This window comes from Capsicum annuum, chromosome 9, assembly GCF_002878395.1.
Source record: "Capsicum annuum cultivar UCD-10X-F1 chromosome 9, UCD10Xv1.1, whole genome shotgun sequence".
Lineage (NCBI taxonomy): Eukaryota > Viridiplantae > Streptophyta > Magnoliopsida > Solanales > Solanaceae > Capsicum > Capsicum annuum.
The window spans coordinates 212,613,219-212,640,122 of record NC_061119.1 but is presented as its reverse complement, the minus strand read 5'-3'; the positions used below and the strand labels follow the sequence as shown (position 1 = coordinate 212,640,122).

Genomic DNA, 26,904 nt, shown 5'->3' with positions numbered 1-26,904 from the left:
ACATAATAAATACAACCTACACAAACTAATCCTCCTCTCCTGAAGATTCTCCACTAAACCATTCACCCTTTTCGAAAGTTTCCTCATCTCCTACCCACTCAGCCTCTTCTTACGCAATATTAACTTCAAATATATTTTCCGGGTGATTCAAACTATCCACTAAGTCAATGTCCACTAGCTGGTGATCAATTTGCATTTTATTTTGATATGAAGTCTCCAACACATTCTCAATTTCCACCCGTCCGATAGGCTTTGTTTTGATTACTGCCCACCAATCAGACTTTTCACTATGCAACGGATAAGGAGCATAATACACTTGCTTAGCATTTTGCGCTAGAACAAATGGATCGTAAACAGGATACGGCCTATTGTGCTTCACTTCAATGATGTTATGCTCCTTATGTACTCTTGTGCCTTTTGTGCTTGGATCAAACCACTTACATCGAAAGAGGACAATTTTTTAATGGGAAACCAGCATACTCTAGTTCTAAGATCTCGTGTATGATGCCAAAGTAATCAACATCATCATCACCCTTAACCCAAACATCACAATTGTTTGTTTTTCTTGTTCTGGAGCGTTCTTCGGTGGAAATTTAAACCCATTTACTGTGTAATGGGACATTGCATGAACTTCAACTGCACCCAAAGACATATCTCTCAAGAACTGATCGTATGCGGCTGCATTTGATGACTGGCATACCTAAAAATATTATACATATATATGTTAGTTGAGGAATGTGTAAATGTTTAAAATTTGTAGAAATATTTAAAATTTGTAGAAATATTAACACACTTACGAACCTCATATGTAAACCATGTTGCAAAAGATGCATACACTTGATTTTCGTGGAATTGAGTCTTAAATGAACTGAAGATCCAACATGCGAAACACAATTAGTTTTCTTAAGGGAATGAGTAAATAAATAAGATACGTTACAATTTTAATCTCCTTACTTCAGAAAGGGCTCAACTTTCGGGCAATTCAGCAAGGCATATAAAGTTGTTAATTTGCGCTTCGTGGGAGTGCAACAGCGAAATATGGACCAGATTGATTAAAAATTGATATCGTTTTCAAATGAGGTTTATTCTCATCATCCTGATGAAGATTCAGTTGGTTTTTGAACAAGCAACTTCATCACGAAAGTAGTATAAACAAAATTGAGATGTTTCTCTTGCAAGATATGCCTCAACTATAGAGTCTTCCACCCTATGTTTGTTTTTGGGACCCCTTTTTAATTTTTCAATTGTCCCGCACAATCTTAAGATTAGATGTTTACTATATTAAAAAAAGATATGTATGAATTTAAATATGTTGCAATTGCTTACCGTTCGAATGGATACATCCACCTAGTTTGAACTGGACCGCCTAGCCGAGCTTCGTGCACAAGGTGAATGGGAAGATGTTCCATCACATCGAAGAACGCTGGCGGAAGTTCCATCACATCGAAGAACACTGGCAGAAAAATCTTCTCCAACTTGTTGGTGATAACAACAATATTACTTTCCATTCGCGCCAGATTTTCTTCTTTTAATGTGGTGGCACATAAGTTTTTGAAGAACAAACTAATCTCAGCTATTGGTTTTCATATGTTTTCAGATAAACTAATAAACTCAATTGGAAGTAATTGTTCCATGAAAACATGACAATGGCTTTTCATTCCATGCAAGATTCCTTGTGCCATATCAACTCTCTTTCCCAAATTTGAGGCATATCCATCGGGCATCTTCAAACTTTGGACCCACTTACATATTTGACGCTTTTGGTCCAACTTGAATGTAATAGCCTTGGGCTTAAGAACATTGCCATTGGGCCCCTCCTGTAAGTGTAATTCTCTGCGTTTGCAATATTCTGGTAAGTCAATTCTGGCCTTAGGATTATCTTTTATTTTACCGGTGACATCCATAACTGTGTTGAACAAGTTGTTAAAATAGTTCTTCTCAGTGTGCATGACATCAACATTATGTCTTAAGTAAATTATCTGGCCAATATTTTAACTCCTAAAATATACTTTGCTTAGTTCAGTTATGAGAAACGCCATATCCATCCAGCCTATACAATGGTTCCTCACTGACTTTAGGCAAATCTTGAACTATCTCCCAGATTTCATGACCAGATAGCCTTGGAGGTAGACCATCATGTTCCTTTCTATTCCCTTTGAATGCATTCTTGAGTCTCCTAAATTCATGATCATGTGGCAAGAAACAACGCTGACAATCAAATCATGAATTTTTCTTGCCATGTCTCAATGTGAAAGATTTTGTTTTTTCAATGCAGTATGGACAAGCCAATTTTCTAGCTGTCATTCACCCAGACAACATTCCATAAGCAGGAAAATCATTAACAATCCATATTAGATATGTATGCAGATTGAAATTTTGTTTAAGTGAGATGTCCCAAGTTTCAACCCCCTCATGCCATAAAATTTGAAGTTCATCGATCAAAGGTTGTAAGTAGACATCTATTCCGCTTTTTGGATTACGCGGGCCAGGAAAACACAATTCAGAAATATATAGGTACTAGTCATCAACACTTCAGGAGGAAGATTACACGGGGTGATAAATCCAGGCCAACATGAATATGGCGCAGCACCATTTGAAAAAGGAGAGAAGCCATCCGCATATAATCCCAAACGAATATTTCCTAGCTGTAAAATCTGGATAAGTTGCATCAAAATGCTTCCAAGCCTCTCCATCAGATAGATGACACATAACACTAGTGGGCCTTCTATTTTTCACTGTGCCACCTCATATGAGGAGCTGAGCTGTTTGAAGCATACAACCTCTTCAACTTTGATATTAGAGATAAATAATGCATCGCCTTAATAGCAATTTTATTTCCACTACAACCACGCTTATATTGAGGGTGCTTGCAAAACTTACAGGACTCTAGGTTAGCATCTTCCTTAAAGTATAACATGCAGCCATTTTCAAAACAATCAATTCTAACCGAGGAGAGACCTAACTTTGACACCAATCTCTTTGCCTTATAGAAAGAATCAGAAACCTCTAAGTCGGGGTCAACTAACTCTTTAATAAGGTCTATCATTGAGTCCATTCCTCCTTCAGCAATATTTCAGTCAGATTTAATACTTAATAATCTAACAGCAACAGACAAACGAGAGTGCAAACACCCAACAGACAAAGGATTGCATGTTACTAGTCATTCTTTGTTTGACGAGTGTTCGCACTCTCGTTTGTCTGTTGCTGTTAGAATATTAAGTATTAAATCTAACTTGAATATTGCTGAAGGAGGAATGGACTCAATGAAAGATCTTATTAAAGAGTTAGTTGACCCTGACTTAGAGGTTCTTGATTCTTTCTATAAGGCCACCCTCGATATAAGCGTGGTTGTAGTGAAAATAAAATTGCTATTAAGGTGATGCATTATTTACCTCTAATATCAAAGTTGAAGAGGTTGTATGCTTCAAACAGCTCAGCTCCTCATATTTGATGGCACAGTGGAAATAAAAGGCCCACTGGAGTTATGTGTCATCTATTTGATGGAGTGGCTTGGAAGCATTTTGATGCTGCTTATCCAGATTTTGCAGCTGAGCCACAAAATATTTGTTTGAGATTATGTGCGGATGGCTTCCTTTCTTTTTCAGTTGGTGCTGGGCCATATTCATGTTGGCCTGGATTTATCACCCCGTATAATCTTCCTCCTGAAGTGTTGATGATTAGTCCCTATATATTTCTGAATTGTATTTTCCTGGCCCGCGTAACCCAAAAAGCAGAATAGATGTCTACTTATATAACCTTTGATCGATGAACTTCAAATTTTATGGCATAAGGGGGTTGAAACTTGGGACATCTCACTTAAATAGAATTTCCATCTGCGTGCATATCTAATGTGGACTGTTAATGATTTTCCTGCTTATGGAATGTTGTCTGGGTGGATGACAACTGGAAAGTTGGCTTGTCCATACTGCATGGAAAAAACAAAATCTTTCACGTTGAGACGTGGCGGGAAAAATTCATGGTTTGATTGTCATCGTTATTTCTTGCCACCTGATCATAAATTTAGGAGACTCAAGAATGCATTCAGAAGGAAACATGATCGTCTATCTTCAAGGCTATCTATTCATGACATCTGGGAGATAGTCCAGGATTTGCCTAAAGTCAGCGAGGAACCATTGTATAGGCTGGATGGATCTGGCGTTTCGCATAACTGGACTAAATAAAGTATATTTTGAGAGTTACAATATTGGCCAGATAATTTACTTGACATAATGTTGATGTCATGCATACTGAGAAGAACTATTTTGAAAACTTGTTCAACACAGTTATGGATTTCATCGGTAAAACAAAGGATAATCCTAAGGCCAGACTTGACTTACCAGAATATTGCAAACGCAGAGAATTACACTTACAGGAGGGGCCCAATGGCAATGTTCTTAAGCCCAAGGCTAGTTTTACATTCAAGTTGGACCAAAAGCGTCAAATATGTGAGTGGATCCAAAGTTTGAATATGCCTCAAATTTGGGAAAAAGGGTTGATATGGCACAAGGAATTTTGCATGGAATGAAAAGCCATGATTGTCATGTTTTCATGAAATAATTGCTTTTATTGGTTTACCTGAAGACATATGGAAACTAATAGCAGAGATTAGTTTGTTTTTCAAAAACTTATGTGCCACCATTTTAAAAGAAGAAAATCTGGTGCGAATGGAAAGTAATGTTGTTATCACCAACAAGTTAGAGAAGATTTTTCCGTCAGCGTTCTTCGATGTGATGGAACATCTTCCCATTCACCTTGTGCACGAAGCTCGGCTAGGCGGTCCAGTTCAAACAAGGTGGATGTATCCATTCGAACGGTAAGCAATTACAACATATTTAAATTCATACATATCTTTTTTTAATATAGTAAACATCTAATTTTAAGATTGTGAAGAACAATTGGAAAATTGAAAAGGGGTCCCAAAAACATAGGGTGGAAGACTCTATAGTTGAGGCATATCTTGCAAGAGAAACATCTCAATTTTGTTCATACTACTTTCGTGATGAAGTTACTTGTTCAAAAAACCGACTGAATCGTCATCAGGATGATGAGAATGAGCCTTATTTGCAACCAATATCAATTTTCAATCAATCTGGTCCATATTTCGCTAGCTCACTCCCACGGAGCTCAAATTAACATCTTTTATCTGTCTTGCTGAATTGTCCGAAAGTTGAGCCCTTTCTAAAGTAAGGAGATTAAAATTGTAACATATCTTATTTATTTACTCATTCCCTTAAAGAAACTAATTGTATTTCACATGTTGGATCTTCAGTTCATTTAAGACTCAATTCCACGAAAATCAAGTGTATGCATCTTTTGCAACATGGTTTACATATGAAGTTCGTAAGTGTATTAATATTTCTACAAATTTTAAACATTTACACATTCCTCAACTAACATATATATATATATATATAATATTTTTAGGTACGCCAGTCACCAAATGCAGCCGCATACGATCAGTTTTTGAGAGATATTTTTTTGGGTGCAGTTGAAGTTCATGCAATGTCCCATTACACAGTAAATGGGTTTAAATTTTCCACTGAAGAACACTCCAGAACAAGAAAAACAATGGTGTTTAGGTTAAGGGTGATGATGATGTTGATTACTTTGGCATCATACACGAGATCTTAGAATTGGAGTATGCTGGTTTCCCAATAAAAAAAATTGTCCTTTTTCGATGTAAGTGGTTTGATCCAAGCACAAGAGTACATAAGGAGCATAACATCATTGAAGTGAAGCACAATAGGTTGTATCCTGTTTACGATCCATTTGTTTTAGCGCAAAATGCTAAACAAGTGTATTATGCTCCTTATCCGTTGTGCAGTGATAAGTTTGATTGGTGGGCTGTAATCAAAACGAAGCCTAGGACGGCTGAAAGTTGAGAATGTGTTGGAGACTACATATCAAAATACAATGCAGATTGATCACCAGCTAGTGGACATTGACTTAGTAGATAGTTTGAATCACCCGTAAAATATATTTGAACAAGTTAATATTGCGTAAGAAGAGGCTTAGTGGGTAGGAGATGAGGAAACTTTCGAAGAGGGTGAATGGTCTAATGGAGAATCTTCAGGAGAGGAGGATTAGTTTGTGTAGGTTGTATTTATTATGTATTGATGTCTTTATGCTTTGTACTATATATTTACCTTTATGTTTCTTGTTTAAGATTGATATGTAATATACTGTTTAAGATTGTTGTTTTCACTTTCCATAATTTATATAGTAATAAAATATTCTTGTCTATCTCGTGTTGTTGGAGCGATTTGAAATGTGAATTAGTTACTTGGAATGTTTTCTTATATATATTCATTTTGTAGGAACTAACTACTTGTTAACTTGACATAATTTAGATGTCAGGTAGAGGTGACAAAGGTAAGGGAAAAGTTAAACCTACAAAAACAAAAGAGAAAAAACCTCCGCCTTATAGACGACCGACAGGTATTCATATATCTGAGGGTCGGTTTGTTGACGCGCCAGCACGACCCTCATATTCTAGGTTGTCTCAGCATTCGGTTCCTGCTCCTACGTATGTGGGGCCACTTCATGGGTCTACACCGACTCATTCTGCTCCTAACACCGTGCCATCGCCATCACAGTATTGTCGGACGACCGTTGGCACATCCGGACATATATCATCGTCAGTACTCTCCTGTAGCAGTCACCCATGTTCGCATAGTAATTCTGCTGGATCTATTGGGTTGTCGGATCTTCATCTTGGAGGCACTCCATCCGGTGCTTCAGATCCGCCCACGCCAGTGCATCCACCAGCACTTGCTCCGCGGCTCGGAGATCGAGATGATTATGGTAGGCGTTATCTTATTCCATATGGAACAGGGTAAGATTTCTAAATATAATAGCATTATTCATTTTTTGTTACTATATTATTATGCTCCATGAAATTACTGTTTGATCTTGTGTTGTAGGTTTATGCTGGAGTTGGAAAAATTGCGAGTAAATGCATTTTTGGCACTTCAACGGCTACTGGACCAGTTGGTAAAAGGTTCCAGAAAATAACAGAGAAAAAATGTTTAATGAATTTCAGGTAAGGATTTAACTTATCGACTACTTAACACATTGTTAGAACAAAAGATTGAATATTACTATATTTTTATTTTTGTTGTAGAAATATTATTAGTGGGATGATGCGAATGAATGTGCTATAAGGAGGAATTTTTACAGAATAGCTAGATCCAGATTTAACGGTCTGTTGGATTATGCCATAACCAACATTACGACCAGGGTTTATATTCGAATCCAATTGACAATAGTATATTTGCTATTGGAATAGCGAAGAAAACCAATTGTTGAGAGACAAAGGAAAGAAAGCCGGGCATCATCCAAGGGTGGCTCTCTACATACTGCGGGTGCAGTTAGTATGATTGCTGTGGAGGAAAAAATGATATGTATCTTTTATAGTTTTAATTGTTTGTTTCTATTTAAATTTTTAATAATTTTTCCATATGCTGGAAAAAGAAAAGGGTAGGAAGATACCCTTCGAGGAGACGCATGTGAAGAAGAAAAAGAACCTGACTGATGAAGATGTCTAGGTTGAGCCTCGTGCAAAAGCTGTCCATGTAAGAATCAAATTTTGAATTTATGAATCTTTTTCTCAAAGTTGATATTATTCAAGTATAAGTACTTTAGTATTCTTTGACTATTAATTTTAACTTTACTTTGAATATAGGACAAATATATACAGCTCCTTAGTGAGTTTCGTAGTGCTCAGCAGGGTGACCCAATACCCAAACATGTAGAGGAGGAGTTATGGGAACAAACTGTGGATCCTGCAGTTAGAGGCCATTACTACGGATACCGCAAAAATTATTTTGGCGATAATGTTAGGTCTTCCTTCGACCCTACATCCTATACCTCGTCAGTTAATGGAGAAACCGTTGAATCACTAAAAAATACGATTTCTAAACTCACTGAGGAGCTTGTTGCAAAGAGGGGGGGCGTAGAAGGAAGAGGAAACATCATCACAAATCAGGATGCTGCAGGAGCAGTTCAGCTCTTTTATTCAATTTGCAGTTCAGCTCTTTTATTCAATTTGCAGGGATTATTCCATGTCCTGGTGATGCAGTTCAGGCTGCAAAAGGTCTAGACCCACCGGATGATATCAACACGGATGAGGAATCAGATCCTGCGTGTGCGGCTGAGGATGCAGAAGACGAAGACGATGATGAGTGGTAGTTTTTTGACTTTTGTATGTGTTGTAGTTTGGATTTGGAGATGACTTGTAGTTTTTAGAGTTGTATTGTATGTTAGTTGTGTGGGAATACACTTGATTTTTTGTTTTTGTTTTTGTATTGTATGTTGTTTCATTTGTTCAGCTTGTTGCTTTTTCTTTTTTTTTTTAAAATTCCCAGAAACCACAAGTGGTTAGTTTTTTTGGAAATTTTTAAAAAGCCGACCACAGATGGTCGATTTTAATAAAATTAATTAATTTTAAAATAAAACCGACCACTTTATTTTGAATTTTTTTATTTTTAAAATCATTTTTTTCTATTTTAATAAAATAATAATAAATTTTAAAAATCTATATATATATTTTTAAAAAAAGCTACCACACTTTTACCGACCATGCATTTTGGTTGGTTTTGTGTGGTCGGAAATTCAGGAAAACCGATTACATGTTGGTTTTCCTATTGTTTTTAGTAGTGGTAGTCATTCAATAGTTGTTTTACTTGCTCTTCAGAGTTCAGATAGCATTTGTTTGGTGAGATATTTTAATTCTCAAACGAAAAACTTACAAGAGATCATTTTGTTTACGGTGAATTTGGTTTGTATCTGGAAGTACTTAATCAAGTAGCATGACAAAGTTTTATTTAGAGTGCCAGTGATGTGAACGTCCTGCACGATGACTAACATGTATATCTAGTAGAACATTAGGATAAACCAATACTACCATTCATTTTCCCTAGTAGCTTTTTCGCACAGGGGGTTTGTCATTCATATTACATCAGCATCCAAACTAACATTGTGCTACTTGTAGGTTGAGGAAGAAATGCTGATGCGCAAGTTCCATGAACTTATGTCTGCTCATGGTCTAGCTAAAAAGGTACATTCACACTTGTAGAATATCTCTGTGATCAAGTGTTTGTTGTCTTAGTTCCTATAACTGCTCATGCATACATGCTAAAGTTTTTTCAATGGGATGACCGCTTCAAGCCCTACTACTGAGGTCTGAGTGCTTTTTCAAGAAAGGGAACACTTCTATTTCTCGTCTTCCTGACCCTACCTTTCTATTGATATCTATCTTAAGTGGTAGTCTGTTCAAAATCTTGTTGTTCTCTTCCTTAGGGAACACGCCATCTGAAGGAACGATGCAACTGTTAAGATTGTTTTCTGTGACTCGGTGCACTTATTGGGTAGTACAACTTTGACTTAGCAATGGACAGAGCCTGCTACCCTTTTTTTCCCAAATGAGATTGAAGGTTGTTTCTTCTCCTTTTCTCGCATTATCTGTTACTTGACTCCTGTTCCATGCTTTAGAAAAGTTTGTAGACGCATGCGTTAAAATATGTAGTGTATATCAAAATGGAATTTGATAGTATTTCATTTGGAACCCAAAAGAAAAGAGGCACAGTGAATAGGAAGAATGCTCAACCGATGGGAATAGGAATCTCTAGCACAATATGTTAAAACACTAAAGAACGACTAGCTAAGACAATCTGTGCTAAGATATCGATGTGACTAGATGCAGAGCCCCGTGCCAGCATCGACCCTACAAATTATTCTAAAAGCGGTCTTAAGTATGCTACAATATTTATTTGGTTATAAAAAGTACAAATTATCCTAAAAGTGGTCGGTCTTAAGTATGCTACAATATTTATGTGGTTATAAAACTTTTTATAACCATGACAAAGTGATTTTTTTAAAAAGTAATAATTTAATTGTTTTGGAAATAACAACATACCCATTGTAATCCCACAAGTGGGGTCTGGGGATGGTAGAATGTATGTAAACCTTACCGAAGATGTTTCCGGAAAACCTTCGGCTCAAGTCAGTAATACATAACCAATTCTAAATAATGTTCAAAAACATGATTGCTATTCATAGTTTTTTTTTTCTGGGCTAATGACTGTCGTTAATTATCAACATTGAAGAGATCACGTGTCAGCAAAATAGTCATGCGATTACTATTTATGAGAAAATTTGAATGACACCAAAACTTTTATAGAAATAATTAAATGTTGATGAAGATATCAAGCAGTCCTTTAAAACTTCCCAGAGCAATGAAAGCAATGAATTCTTCCAAACATATTTGTTTGGGGGGTTTCTTTGAGTGCAGATTTCCTTGACATTGCCCCTTAAAATTTTAGTGAATATATTAAAAATGTGAAACATTCTTTTACGAAATTAATCTACATAATTTCATGAAATAATAATATGAGACAAAATTTTATATGTTACGCCATAAACTAAGGTTACCGAGGACATGACCTTAGATAGGGATTGTGGAGGACGCGTATTCGTGTAGAAGGTTAGTCGTGTAGGAGGGTTGTCATGGACCATAGTATGATAGCTTATGGACCATAGTATGATAGCTTAGGGTTTAGCTGTAGATATCTATCATTGTTGTTGTTTATTGTGTTTCGATTATCACACAATTTGTGAGTGAGTAAAAATATTTTCTTAATTGTTTTACTCTCTGTTGTACTTGGATTTGCTATACTTAAGTGGAGGGTCTTTCAAAAACAACCTCTCTACCTCCCCGTGGTAGTGGTAAGGTCTGTGTACACTTTATCCTCCCCGGATCTCACTTGTGGGATTTTACTGGGTATGTTGTACATCATAAACTAATGATTGGATGGGTTGAGGATAGAGTTTCTTTTTCATTTCCAAGCTATAGAAGCTTACGATGTAGTTGGTTCGGAAACATACGCCAGGGCGGTTGGACGGGGAGTCAGATCAAGCTCCTCGGTCCTGCTTTGCTTTGTTCTAAGAGAGTGTATTGGGTCTGACTTCGTTATAAGGCTAGTACGTCGAGCAACTTCGAATTCTGTTGTGTCTGTGCACAAAGCAAGCACACAAGGACTGCGTAAAATCTTTGGTATGTCTATCATTATCCATGATGGGCTTACTCCTTTTTTTTAGGCAAGGAGACCACTACTTGAATTATTAAACTATTAAGATTAACTGAAAAAAGGTATTACTCTTTTTCCTCCACAACTGATTTTGACTGACATGTTGATAAGATTGCGGGAAAGTTGAATGTATATTCGGAGGAAGAAAAAAACCTTTTTAGGATGAGACTATGAACCCTAATGGAGCCAATTAGAAAGCAGTTACAGGCCGGTGTAGGCTTGCGCCGCATAGGTTACATTTGGTCAGTTGGGCCTTTCTGTGTAAGAAACAATTAGCTCGGTAAAAAATAATTTTAGTCTTCTCTATAGTTACTATATAAAAGCGGCTAGAAGCAGACGATTGGTCATCGACATGCCCGTAAAGGTATTTTTGCTTTTTTTTTGGTTCTTTAGAAGGGTGTGGCCAAGTGGTCAATGACGTGGGTTGAGTACCATGAGGTTTCGAGTTCAATTCCTAGCGAAGACAATACTAGGTGATTTCTTCACATCTTTTTTAGCCTTGGTTGGATAGTGTTTCTTGATACCGGTGCTGGTGGGAGGGAGGTGGCAAGTATCTCGTGGAATTAGTCGAGGTGTGCACAAGCTTGTCCGGATACCACAGTTATAAAAAAGGACTTTTGTGTCTAGCTACTTTATATAGATACCTTTTCTCTGCTAGACAAAAAACTAACATTTGCTCAATGACCTACATTGTCCGCTGAAAAGATTTAGGGGTCAGATGGTACGTGGGATAAGGATAATGATCTCGAGATGAAATCTGAGATTAACTTTATCTCATGTTTGATTTGAGGTATTAACTTATCCCGGAATCGTTCTATTTCAGTAAAAATGGTGGTGGGATTACTATCTCATATAAAAAGTGAAATAAAATAATCTCATGGGATATCCTTGCTTATCCCATTCCCGTACCAAACAACCCCTTGTACTTTGTTGCAACTTTGTGGGCCATCTTACGTTATCCTATAGTTGGTTGTATTCATAGTGTTCTCATTTTTTATCCTTTTTGTAAGTGCAAATTTCCTTGACATTGCCCCTTTCAACTTTAGTGAATATATTAAAAATTTGAAATATTTTTTACAAAAGCTATCAACATAGTTTCATGAATACAACAACAACAACAACAATATACCTAGTATATTCCCACCAAGTGTGGTCTGGGGAGGGTAAGTGAACGCAGTCCATACCACTACCTCAGAGGTGAGATAGAGAGATTGTTTTCAATAGACCCTTCACTTAAGATAAAAGTCTAGAAAAGAAATAACATAGGAGACAAGAAATAGTAGGAATTACCACACCCAATAATAAGATAAACAAGATCCACCAAGTAATACGACAAATGATAACATTCTGAAATAATACTAGTACTATTGCTACAAGCACAAATAACAAAACAAAGGCCTCCTACCTACTAACAATGACACACCCCTTTCCTACTATCCTTCGACCCTAATTCGCCTCCTCCACACCTTCCTATCTAGGGTCATTGTCCTCGGTAAGCTGAAGCTGCTCCATGTCATATCTAATCACTTTCATCTAATATTTCTTCGGTCTATCTCTACCTCGCTTGAATCAACCCCAAGCAAACTTCTCACATCCCCGCACTAGGGCATTCATGCCCCTCCTCATCACATGTCTGAACTATCTCAGCGTCACTTTCTGCATGTTGGCTTGCAACGACTCCACTTCACCTTATCCCGAATAACCTCATTTTTAATCCTATCTTTCTTAGCACATCCACACATCCTTCGCAACATTCTTATCTTTGCCACCTTCATCTTTTGGATGTGAGATTTCTTGATTGACCAACAATCCGCCTCATACAACATAGCCGGTCTAACCAGCATTCTGCAGAATATTTGATTATTACCAAGGTTTGGCGTCAGGGGCGGTAGAGGAAGACGTGATGATAGAGTTGGTAGGTTGAGGGTTGGGTCTTGGAATATAGAGAGTCTTCAGGGTAAGTCCATAGAGCTTGTGAAGATTCTTAGAAAGATTGCGTGTGTTCAAGAGACCAAGTGGGTAGGGTCTAAGGCTAGGGATGTGGATGGTTACAAGCTTTGGTACTCTGGGAGCGAGAGGCGTAGGAATGGAGTTGGCATCTTAGTAGATGAAGAGCTTAGAGGTCAGGTAGTGGAGGTTAAGAGGATCAGCGATAGGTTGATGACTATTAAGTTGGTCATTGGGGGGTTTACCCTGAATGTGTGTAGTGTTTATGCGCCGCAGGTGGTCTTGAATGGGGAGGAGAAGATGCGGTTTTGGGAGGCTTTGGATGAGGTGGTGAAAGGCGTGCCTAGCTCGGAGAAGATTGTTGTAGCAGGAGATTTCAATGGGCACATCGGGGCGTTACCGGGAGGCATTTGGTGATGTGCATGGTGGTTTTGGTTTTGGGGGAAGAAATGAAGAGGGGGCTACTCTATTGGATTTTGCGAGGTCCTTTGGGCTGGTGGTGGTGAACTCGGGCTTTTCGAAGAAGGACGATCACCTGATCACCTTCCGAAGCGCGATAGCCAAGACCCAGATTGAGTTTTTGTTGCTTAGGAAAGGGGATAGGGTGTTGTGTAAGGACTGTAAGGTCATCCCGAGTGAGAATCTTTCGACCCAGCATAGGCTCTTGGTTATGGATTTGGGTATAAAGAAGGATAGGAAGAGAAGGGGTGAGGAGTGTAGACCTAGAATTAAGTGGGGCGGCTTGACGCCAGTGAATGCGTGGGAGATACGGAAGAAGTTGGCGGGAATGGGGGTATGAGAGTGTAGGAGGGACGTGGAGAGTATGTGGGATAGGGTGGCTAGGTGCATCAGGGTGAGGTGTTGGGTGTTTCTAGGGGCTGGGCCGGGCATTATTGGGGGGATTGGTGGTGGAATGAAGAGGTTAAGAAGAAAGTGGAGACCAAGAAAGGGACGTATGCTAAGTTGGTTGAGAGTAAGGACGAAGAAGAGAGACGGGTAAACTGGAAAGAGTACAAGTTAGCTAGGAAGGAGGCTAAGTTAGCAGTTACGGCGGCTAAGACGACAACATTTGAGAGCTTGTATGCGGGGTTACAGGAGAAAGGGGAGAAAAAGTTGTTTAGACTCGCTAAGGCTAGGGAGAGGAAGGGTCGTGACCTGGATCAGGTGAAGTGCATTAAGGGGAGGATGGTACAGTGTTGGTGGAGGACGGCCACATTAAGAATAGATGGCAGTCGTATTTTCATAGGCTCTTGAATGACGAAGGGGATAGAGCTATTGTGTTAGGGGAGCTGGAGCACTCAGAGGAGTGTCGGGATTTTAGTTATTGTAGACATTTTAAGGTAGAGAAGGTTAGAGAGGCTGTTCGCAGGATGCGAAGGGGTAGGGCGACGGGGCCTGATGAGATACCTGTGGATTTTTGGAAGTTTTTTGGCGAGGCTGGTTTAAGGTGGTTGACTGGATTGTTTAACAGAATTTTCAAGACGGCGAAAATGCTCGAGGCTTGGAGGTGGAGTACTATGATCCCTTTTTATAAGAACAAGGGTGACATTCAGAGTTGCAATAACTATAGGGGTATTAAGTTATTGAGTCACTCTATGAAGATATGGAAGAGAGTGGTCGAGGTGAGGCTGAAACGGATAGTGTCTATTTCGGAGAACCAGTTTGGATTTATGCCCGGCCGCTAGACGACGGAGGCAATTCACCTGGTGCAGAGGTTGGTGGAACAGTATAGGGAAAGGAAGAAGGACCTGCACATGATGTTTATCGACTTGGAGAAGGCATACGACAAAGTCCCCAGGGAGGTGCTTTGGAGATGCTTGGAGGTGAGTGGAGTCCCGGTGGCATATATCAGAGCAATTAAGGACATGTATGATGGAGCTAATACCCAGGTGAGGACGGCGGGAGGAGACTCAGAGCATTTCACTGTCTTGACAGGATTGCATCAGGGATCTACTCTTAGTCCCTTTTTGTTTGCTTTGGTGATGGATGTGTTGACGCGGCGTATTCAAGGAGAGGTGCCTTGGTGTATGTTTTTTGCAGATGATGTAGGTTTTGATTGATGAGACGCGGGGGGTGTGAATGATAAATTAGAGGTGTGGAGACAAACTCTTGAGTCTAAAGGGTTCAGGTTGAGTAGGAGCAAGACAGAATATTTGGAATGCAAGTTTAATGACATGAGGCTGGAGAATGGGGTGGTAGTGAAGTTGGAATCACAGGTGGTATGTAAGAGGGATAGTTTCAAGTATCTCGGGTCCGTGATTCAGGGTAACAGTGAGATTGACGAGGATGTCTCGCACCGTATTGGGGCGGGATGGATGAAGTGGAAGCTTACTTCGGGGTGTTGTGTGATAAGAAGGTAGCGGAAATGCGGATGTTGCGTTGGATGTGTGGGCTGACTAGGGGGGATAGAGTTCGGAATGAGATTAGGAGAAGGTTGGTGTGACTTCAGTGGAGAATAAGATGCGGGAAGTCTGATTGATATCGTTCGGACACGTGATGAGGAGGGGCATGGATGCCCCGGTTCGTAGGTGTGAGAGGCTAGCTTTGGATGGTTTTAGTCGGGGTAGGGGTAGGCCGAAGAAGTACTGGGGAGTGGTGATTAGGCGGGACATGGAGCAGTTACAGCTCACTGAGGACATGACCCTAGATAGGAAGATCTGGAGGACGCGAATTAGGGAAGAAGGCTAGGGTTAGTTTGGGTCGCTAGTGTAGGGCATTACTTGGTGGGGGTATTATTCTTGTTGTGATACCTTGTTTCATGCTTTATTACGAATCTGTTTACTTTTCTCTGTTTACTATTACTTGTGGGTGTCGTATTTATGTTATGCCATCTTGTCCGATGCTTTACTATGAATTTGTTTATTATTCCGTGTCTCGAGCCGGGGGTCTATCGGAAACAACCTTTCTACTTCTTTAGAAGTAGAGGTATGGACTGCGTACATCTTACCCTCCCCAGACCTCACTATGTGGGAATACACTGGGTTGTTGTTGTTGTTGTAATATATGTTGCCTGCGTACGAAACAATTTTTGGTTTTTAAAAAAAAAAAAAAAAGAAACAATTACCTCGGTTAAAAAATTTATGAACTGTTCTCTATAATAACACTACAAATATTAAATGAGTATGCTGTGATGCAGGATAGAGTAAGATGGGCGCACAAAATGCAGACAAAGCATAAGGGGTCGTTTAGTACGCGGGATGAGATAAGGAAGGATATCCCATGTAGTTATTGTATCCCATTTTCTATATGGGATAGTAATTCCACCATTTTTACTGAAATGTCGGGATAAAAAAATCCCTGTATTTAGATAATACCTCAATCAAAATATTTCATTCCGGATTATAGTCCTTATCTCCAAATGACCCTAAGGGCTCGTTTGGTACCAGGGATAAGGGATAACTAATCCCGGGATTAATTTTAAGATGAGATTATCCCATGTTTGGTTAGGTTAAAAAGCATGGGATATCTCATCACGGGATACCTTGAGGGTAGGATAACTTGTTTCCCAACCAAACGACCCCTAAATCTTTTTAGGGGACAACACGGGTCGTAAGTAAATGTTGGTTTTTTTGTCTAATAGAGGGAAGGTACATATATATAGGAGCAAAAAATTACCCTTTGCTGGCATGAACACCTGCCTGCTTCTAGCCGCTTATATATAGAGTAGTAATAGTAATATCCATAATAATATGTGAACAGAGAACTGCATTTGAAACCTTGCAGCTGGTGAACTTTTGCTATTCACGTATTAGTTTTTACCTTAGTATCCAGTTGCTGTTTTTTCTGCTCGCTTAGTCTGAGGTTCTAACACGCCCACCAACCAACCTTCATCTTTTGCAGAAAGGTTTCAATGATAATGCCGAGGAAAGGCAGAATGGTCGGGAAGGAGCACTGGTCAACATGACAAATGGTGCTGATGAAAGAGAGAATGGTTGGGAAGCAGCACTGGTTGACATGACTGATGGTGCTGATGAAAGGCAGAATGACCTGGAAGGAGCTGTCAGTTAAATGACAAAAGGTGATCGATCACTAATGAATAAGTGAGATAGATATGGTTCCTAAGCTATCTATAAAGAAATCCGTTGTTAGCCGAGTATCCAATTTTTGGGCTCACATTGCAGATAGATGCTTTTAGATTGTTTCTCACACAGATCTCTCAGCTCCACAAAAAGCAATATGCGATTTATGCTTCTTAATAGCATAGATGATACAAGCTGTTTCCCATGTTTCTGTCCAAATTTGTACTTGCTTAGTAATTTAATCAAAAGAGCTCTCGTCTTGCAACATCCAGTTCTGCACGGACGCAAGGGTTGTTTGGGCAGCTTAATAGGTGGTCCACAACCCTTCGCTGCACGAGCTAGCTTTTGTGGTTGAAGTTTGGTGTGTCCATGCATGACAGTGGGATTAGAGCTAGTCTCGCCTTGTTTCTGAGCCAGTGACATAGTTGAATCTGGCGGTTGGACAATAGCATGGGCATTCCAATTCGGTGATGCTTGGGCAGCTTATAAGTTGTCCGCAACCTTTTATCACATGAGCTGGTTTTTAAGTCGAGTTGGGCTGGTCGGTGACATTATGCCTAAATATTGTGCACTGAGTTTGGACTGAATCCAAACGATTATTCGAAAAAAACTTGTGGAGCCCCTGCAAATGCAGACAGTGCAAGCACTAGTCAGTTTACCAAGTTAAGTTTTAAATAATAAGAAAAGAACGAAAGCCAATAAATTGTTGGTTCATCACAAGTTTTGTGTGTCCTTTTATTTAACAGTATATATATTTAATACACACTGGGACCTAAGATTGTTCAGTTTAAGATCAAGTATATTTAATTGAATGGTGCCATTGGATGAATGAGAAAAAGGAAGTCACTCTTGCATGCTATGATACTAATACCATCTCCCTTCATTTTTGCTTATACTCACAATACACTTTGTACGCACTTTGAAAAATAATGAATTAATTCCATGTCTTATCATAAAAATTACTGATACCCATATCCATATTAGTTGTTGTATACTCTATATTGGACTAAAGAAATAATTTGAAATGGAATAGTCCTACAGCTAAGGGTAAAGTAAGAAAAGTAGTTTTTTTTTTAATATGCTAAAATGAACATGTACTTTTTAGTATAGTGAATAAATAAAAAAGAACCGAGTGAATATCAATAACTGTTATCACTAATTACCAAAAGAGAAACTGTTATTGCTACCCATAAACTTTAAAATTCATTCTTTATGGATCTCATTTTTCTTTCTATTTCCTGGGTTCCCCCTTCTCCACACATAGCGACGCCTTGAATTGAATGTGGAGCACAAAAAATGGCACAAACATATGATTATTAGCATAAGATGGCTATATAATCTTTCTTATTAGTTATTTGGTACCTGAGATGAGGATAATAATCCCAAAATAAAGTTTTGAATTAACTTTATTTCATGTTTTGTGTGAGGAATTATCAAATACCAAAAGTACTATTTTATCCACTATGGGGTAGTTTGGTACACTGAATGGGATAAGTAAGGATATCCCATGAGGTGAGATATTCATGAGACTATAGTAAGGATATCCCATGAGGTGAGATATTTCATAGAGACTATTTTATCCCTCCCTTTGCATGGGGGATAGTAATCCCACCATTTTAGCAAAACTGATGGGATAAAATAGTTCGGGATTAAGTAATATCTTATACGAAACGTGGGATAAAATTAATTCCGAGATTATTTTTCTTATCCCTTCTACCAAATGAGATTTGTACAAAAATGATAGGATTACTATCCCATTTGAAAGGTAGGAAAAAACCATAGATTATCCCTACTTATCTCATGTACCAGAAAACCTCTTACAATACACAATCCATAACTAGCAAGTGAACCAATCAATTCTTTACTCACTCGATTTTAATTTGTTTATCTTATTTTTCTTATAAGTTCGTTTCAAAAAGGATTTTCGCACTCTACAACTTCCATGTGACATATTTAAGACCATAAATTAAAAGACATTTTAGTACATTTTACATATCTTTAATTTAAGACCGCAAATCAAAATCAGACAACCAAATTGAAATGGAGAGGTAAATTGAAGAAAGTGCTTACTTGGATCAGAGTTGATGAGCATAGCTGTGCCTCCAAATCCACAAGTCCCACCAATACTTTTAGTTTTCTGCCAGTAACTATTGAAAGCATAAGAAGCATGAGCCACAACAGTGTCAGGGTAATAACAACTTCCAGTTGGACTGATAGCTTCACAATCAGCACCTCCATCACCACATGCATAATCTAATGCCTCTTGCAATGTCTCTGGTAGTACACTAGGCTTAGCTACTCACCATAGCCCATCACTTCCATGCAGCCCTCCACCTCCTATTGCTGGTGCACCTACTGGACCCCCAACCCCACCATGAGATGGAATACAAGGTGGCAAATGAGGTCCATAAGAAGGACTAATAGGATTGAACAATGGAGGTGCCATTTCAGGAGCAAAAGGAGGTGAAATGTTTCCAATTAACGGAGGAAGTGGACTGTTAGGAGCAAATGCTGGAGAAGGCTGATTTGGATTTGGAGCCAATGGGGTTGGCCTGGTAGGAATAATGTATTTTGAGTCGAAAGTTAAGAGCTTTCTGCATAAGGGTCTCACCAATCAAGAAAATCTTGCTTAGGCTAAAATTTCCTAACTTCTTCATAGACCCTAAATGGTTATTCATCAAAGTTTCTATCTTTTCATCCAAATCTCTTGTTGTGCTCACTACATAACGTGCATTGACATGTTGAAAGAACTCAAGTAGAGGTTTTACATATTCTTCAGCCATATTTTGGTCCAAGCAGTAGGAAGAAAAAGAAGTGGACACTTTGATTTCAGCATGCAAACCCCACCTTGTAAGAGAGTAGTAAATGTTCTTAACCGATGGCAAGATTAAGCTTATTCTATTTTCTTGATCTTTTTGGCACAAAAGTGTGACCAGCAAGAATAGTAGTGATGTTGGTGGCTGGATAGTGAGCTAAAACATTGGTTCTTAGCCAACTTTCAGCTTCAAGAACACTAGTAGACACTCCATCAAGGTGTTCAATAGGCAAAGAAACTGCAATAGTAGTAAAGTGGAAAGTATGTGGACCCTGAGAGAAAAGCGTAAAAGAATCTCAAAAGCTATCATACTAGCCCCAAGCCTATGTTATAAGCCAGATAAAGTCCTATAGTGATCCTACCATGACTTTCTGACCACTTAGAAAAGAGCATAAGGGCAAGCCTATGGTATTCTGTGCACACCGGTGATACTTCTTTGTGAGTGAGAGTCATTTGTTATATCCCTTAACAGATTGATTTATTCAAAAGATGAGCAAATGGGATCTCTTTGATTGTGATGGGATATGTTGCTAGATTGTTTGACTAATGTAAACAATGTCTATGCCCAAGTGTCTATTGCTAATGTAATGGCATCATCGGATTCCTTATTGTTTCTACATGTGCTAAATTGTTATACGCAATTTGAGTTGAAAAGTTGAAAACTAAGAGGGGAACAACAAGATTGAAAGTTAATTCAAAATCACTGTCATGGGTTGTTTAAGATCTTTCTGTTTTAAGCATTGCTTTAGATTAGATAATAGTATTTGGTTTTGTTTGCCTGAGGACATGCAAAAGTTTAAGCTGAGGGTGTTGATGTGGCGTGGAAACACGACTTTTTCGATGCTTAAAATCGTGAATTTATGCGTGAACTTAGGGTGTTTTGTTAGATATGATGCACTTTGGTGTGAATTGCAGGTAAAACAGGTCTACAATAGTATTTGAACAAAAAAACAAGAAAAAGACCTGAAAAAGGCCAACTCTGATCAGTATACGAGTCAGCTCTTGAGTCGTACCCATTCGATACGACTTGTATGCTGGATCGTATGAGTAACAAAACCAGAAGCCAAATCGAGGAGCCAAGTATGAGAAAGATACAACTCAAGTATCCCAGTCGTAAGCCAGAATACGAGTCGTATGAAGAAGACGTGAGCATAACAGAACCCAAGCTACAATCTAGAAGTGGAAGTATCAAGAGTATACGAGTCGAAAGTCTGAGTATGACTCACATAGAGATATCATATACAAACCGGTGTTCAAGACTTGAAAAGACTGAAGTCCCCGGTGGATACGAGTTGAGGACATAAGTCGTACACTCAGGAACGAATCATAAACAGAAGTCGTATGCTGAACAGAGAGTTAAAGCCTTGGGAAGATCAGACACTAGAACGGATACGACAAGGAAGGGTACGACTTGTAAGCTGAGGATATGAGTGAAGAATGAATCGTATCGATTGTCGACTTAACTTTACCTTTCCCATTTTTAATAGAATTTTTATGTTATTTTGAGATACTATAAATACCTTAGGGTTTATCTTTTATTAGGTTATATTCTACTACATTCCTTTACATTAGTTTACATACTATTACAACACTCTTACAATTGTTCTTTAGATTTTAGGATTTTATTCAATTACAGACTTCAGAGTTTATTCATCTTATTCTTGTGCAAATGATTTTATGTGTTCTTCATTAATAATCATGGTTTCTTGCACAAACATGAGCGGCTAATCTCCTTAGCTAGGGTTGTGGGAACCCTGGCGGATTAGTTACGTAGAGGAAGTGTGAGACTCAGTTGTTCTAGGGTTTCTGCGTGTATCTTACTTCTTCTTTGCAATAATTAAACTCATAGCAGCTGCAGACACTTGAGATTGCCTGTATTCACATCCATTCGATAACCAAGAAGTTTGCAATTAGGAAAAATAAGATTAAGACAGTGATTTGGGATACGATAGCCAAGCATCTCATCTTATCACTTGATCCTACCTTGACAAGTGTAACTGAGGTCGTAGTAAGGGAAAATAAGGCGACACCCCGAGACGATAACTAAGTCAATAGGGTGAAATTTATCTTCTAGCTTACCCAGCAGTTGATAATATCTATCTTATAGGCTTTGCATGTAGCACAACAGAGTAGTTAGGTTGATCACGGGAAACCTACGCAGTTGAGAAGCTAGGGGGAATATAGACCTAGCGTTCGTCTCATATTGATTACAACTCAAATGCACTCAAGATTTGGTTACTATTTGCGATGGACAACAAAATCCCCCCATTTACTTTCCTGTACTGCTCGAGGATTACATCAATTCAAACAATTATTCACGTTTTTTCAGTGGGATCGACCCCAACCTTGTTGGGTTATTATATTTGCAATCGACCACATTATACTTCAAATTGAGGTGTAGTTTTGGGCGACATCAAATTTTGGTATCGTTGTCGGAGAAGGCGATTTGAGTAGTGCATTGAATTGGTGAAGTTCACAGGTTTTATTTTCTGTTTTTGATTTGGACATATGCCAAGTATTGCAAGGAGAGGCAATCCCTTACTCCTTTTTGATTTAGAGCCTGAGAGAATCCTTCAAACACCGAGAAGGATGTCCACAAGTTCTTGATGGGATGCAAGATCCCCCACATGTGGACCCAAATGCGGCACTCTCGCGTGGTCAATTAGATTCGCAGAATATTGTAGACTTACATACTCAACAACTGTTAGAGTAAGAACGTAGAGAAGCTGAAGAGGCTAGACTTGCTGTAGAGGTTGAGTGGACTATCCAGGCCTAGACAGGTTGTTGATCGACGAGTTCAGAAAGCCAGATCTCCATTTATTTCGACATACCAACCCCTTAGACCTGATGAGAAAAATGATGAAGATTTGGGGTATGTGGAACCTGCTGAATCAGGAGCCATTGTTATTCCTCTATTAGCCCCAAATGTGAAGTTTGATATTACTAGTGCTATGATCCAGTTGTTGAATCTGAAGGGTGTGTTTTCGGGTGCTGCTAAGGATGACGCAAACATGCACCTTACAAATTTTCATAGGATCTGCACTAAATACAATATTCCAGGGGTTAATTAGGAAGCATTGAGATTGAGGTTGTTCCTATTTTCTTTGACTGGAGAAGCATCTCTATGGTTAGGGGAACTTCCAAAAGGATCTATCGCCATGTCACGTCCCAAATTAATAAGGACAAACAAGACCGCATACACTTACTCTATAAGCACTCTATGACTTACGCGAGGTTATGAGATTATAACAAGTGGGATATTAAATAAGAGTCGTATATATACATGAGTGAGTTACATTAACAAAACTATACAATACTACACGATGTCCATGAAGGCTCTAGTCAGTTTAACACACTATACTACAAGTGACTAGTTGGCATCAGGCCCGTCATGCCCAACCAGAGACCTGTACAGATAATAAAAAATACTAGGCATAGACTGGCTCCAGAGAGAGTTGGAGCTTACCAAAATATCAGTTGAAAACGACAATAGGGCCTAACGTGGACGTCTTCTATCCTGAAGATCTGAGCCTGCATTAATAAAATATGGTAGGCCCGAGATATCAGTACATAAACATGTACTGGTATGAAAGCAGGTAGAATAACAACTGGAAAAGTACAGAAGCTCATATGCGACAAATGATAAAGTGAAAAACGTATGAGCCAACAAATAACACATATACGATATGAACTTATAACTTATGCACCATCCTTATTAGCATCTTATATAATATTTAGGAAAATGTTCATTATAATATAGGGCCTATAATTTGCCTAGATGATGTACTTATCCTATAAGTCGTACAAATAATCACAAATGGCCTACCGAAGGTAATCTGAGGCAAGTATAAAACATATGTTGCTCACATACTCATTGCTATGATCCCATATGTATAACTTTAATCGCAGTCTGTATCCAGGTACGCCCTGCCCAGGGGCTCACTTTCAGGGTCTGCCCGCAGACCATATATGCCATATGTTGGCTCAAGTCAGGGGAAACCACTACATGACGTTTCAGCTGACTTCAAATACAAGTGATGCCACAAAGGTGGGCAAGCCCAATGGTTGGGCTTACTATAGTGATCTGGTCTCGATCCTGTGCACAGAATTTCTTCGAGCGATATGCCATGCCAAACCTATGTACCCTCCCATCATTAAATGTTTATCAAATAGTGACTTGAAGGCCTATAACATGTGAATTGCTAAAATGACCATTTAGCTAACATATACAAGTGCAGCTATGCTATTACTATTTACTTTACTCTTAATACGTGATATATCTATATGGTGGCCTAAGGGCTCCAAGTAGAGAAACTTATGGTAATATGAAAGTATCATGGAAACTTAACACAACGAGGGAGAGATGTATACTTATAAGCTTGATAAGAGAATGAAAGAATGATACGTAAGGCAATATATAAAGATTCTACTTTTGTATTTCATGAGAATTATATTAACATTAATGGGAAGGAGTACATGACGTAGGGTGGTGCCTTAATGGCGAGGGAAGGTTTATCTTTACATACCTTAGTGCTTCGCTGACTACGACAGTAATGTGAGCCTGAAATAATTCAACACGCGATAGTATAACTTTTATTTATCCAACCACCAACTTTCTTTATCCAATAGACAACTTCACTAGCTACAAGGATAACATAAGCATTCATTAGTAACCCGTGGGTGCATTTAATAACCCCTTCCGGTAATTTTCACTTATGACCGAAATTAATCGAATTCCTTAATAAGAATTCGAGATAAATTCCAACTCATACAAATCAACACTAAATTCACCCAATTGATAGAAATTCCTAAAACTTCACTTTACCAAAATGCCATCTCTTTCGAGAATCTTAGTTGTGAACCCATCTCAAGAGGTAGTGAAAAGATTCAAATTAAATGATAATTAACAACTTATACTGCACCCCAACATATTCTATGGGTAAATTCAAATATGAGGTGAAGAAATTACCTTTTGGAAATAAATCCCCAATTTGAGTTCTTGAAAATTCTTGATAAAACTAGTAATTTCTAGCTACTAAGGATCATAGAATATCTCCTCTTGAAGGAATCTTTTCGTACGCTTTACGATCCTTCCAATTTTCTTGTCAAGAGCTGCGCAAGGAGAAGAGAGGCAGAAACCCCTTTTGGGTGCTAATATTCAAAGTTTTCCATGTACAGGAAACTTTCCCACAAAAACATATATATATATATATATATATTACCCTTACTTTTACTTTCACTTTTAAGGAGAAAGAAAGGAAAGGTGGTCAAAGGACCCTACAACTTTATACATTTACAATATGTATCTTGATATTTCAAGATGCTCATCTCAGCAGCTAACATATAAATTCCTTGTATAAATGTTTTTTTACTCCATTTGTTATTCCTTTGTACCGCAATTTTCTTTATAGGTCAAAGTTGCACTTAATTTAAGCTGTTAACTTAATTCAAAATTTTCTCGAGGTGCTACAATCTCCCCCACTTAGGGTCATTCATCTTCGAATGATGTATGTACCTTACTTTCCATCCCATAACTATCTAAGACATTCTTAAGGTCATTTAATCAACTCTAGTCTCACTTGACCCATCATGAGGCCTTAATTTGACTAACTCTCAAAATTTTCAAAAATTTCACCAGAGTTTTCTTTGTAAATAGGCCTATCGAGTACCTGTCAGTTAGCCAAAATACATCCAAATACGCTTCACAGAGTGTCACTATACATATAATACTCAACAAATAACAAATGAGGCTCCACTTGGCCTTAAACTCAAGAAATAGTTCACGAGATCCTCTTGGCCTTACACACAATTAAAGGTCATAATCAATCATGTAACTTACCTTTTACTCTTCATATACACGCTGTTTCCATGTAAATCTCAAGACCCATAGGTACAAATCATGTACCTAAACATATCAAGTAAGAATTAGATATCAACATAACATAATACAGTAAAAACTATCAATCATATAAAGAGGCAAGTAATTTAAGAACCTTCTGGTAGTTTTTGGAACAAGTATGGGTATTTAGTTTTCATATCCGCTTATGCTTCCCAAGTGGCTTCTTCTACATTCTGGTTTCTCCAAAGCACCTTGACCAAAGCTATATCTTTGGTTCTCAACTTTTTGACTTGGCGATCCAATATAGCCACAGGGACTTCCTCAAAAGATAAGTATCCAGCAAACTCAATACCTTCAATAGGGATGATACGAGATGGCTCTCCTAAGCATTTACGTAGCATAGACACATGAAAGACAGGATGCACTGCAGCTAACTCTGGAGGTAATTATGAGCTACCTGGCCAATTCTACAAATAACTCTATAGGGCACAATATACCCGGGACTCAACTTACCCTTCTTACCAAATCGCATAACGCCTTTTATAGGCGACACCTTCAAGAACACAAAATCATTAATTTGGAATTCTAAATCTCTACGTTGCATATTCGTATATAATTTTTGCCTACTTTGGCAGTCTTCAACCGTTCTCGTATCAATTTAACCTTTTTGACAGCTTGATGGACTAGATTCGAACGTAATACCTGTGTCTCACCTACTTCAAACCAACCAATAGGTGATCTACATCGTCTCCCATAGAGAGCTTCAAATGGAGTCATGCCAATGCTAGAGTGATAACTGTTATTATAAGCAAATTCTATTAAAGGCAAATGATCATCCCAATTACCTTTAAAATCCAGCACGCATGCTCTCAACGTGTCTTCGAGCGTCTGACTGATGCGCTCGACCTGACCGTCTGTCTGCGGATGAAATGCAGTGCTAAGGTTCACTTGAGTACCCAAGCTCCTATGAAATGATTTCCAAAATTGAGCTTTAAACGGGGAACCTCTATCTAAAATAATAGACATCGGGGTCCCATGTAAGCGAACAATCTTCTTTACATAAGGCTTGGCAGAAGCTTCAGCCGTGCTGGTAGAATTAACAGGAAGAAAATGGGTTGATTTCGTCAATCGATCAACTATTACCCAAATAGAGTCATGTTTTTGATAAGAAAAAGGTAAGCCTACACTGAAGTTCAT

The 26,904-nt window shown here is 38.5% G+C and overlaps 1 protein-coding gene and 1 pseudogene across 2 annotated transcripts in view; one reads left to right on the top strand and one right to left on the bottom strand.

Moving 5' to 3' along the window:
• LOC107841754 overlaps positions 1 to 17,320 on the top strand; it is a 21,941-nt gene extending 4,621 nt beyond the window's left edge. The window contains exons 3-4 of one of the 2 annotated variants that reach the window (XM_016685585.2): positions 8,993 to 9,058; positions 16,875 to 17,320. In XM_016685585.2, the coding sequence (XP_016541071.1) occupies positions 8,993 to 9,058; positions 16,875 to 17,042 (234 nt within the window). In that variant the 3' untranslated portion in view covers positions 17,043 to 17,320. The remainder of the gene's footprint in view (positions 1 to 8,992; positions 9,059 to 16,874) is intronic. The other variant, XM_016685587.2, reaches the window with a different exon arrangement.
• On the bottom strand, positions 17,120 to 26,904 carry LOC107841172 (annotated as a pseudogene).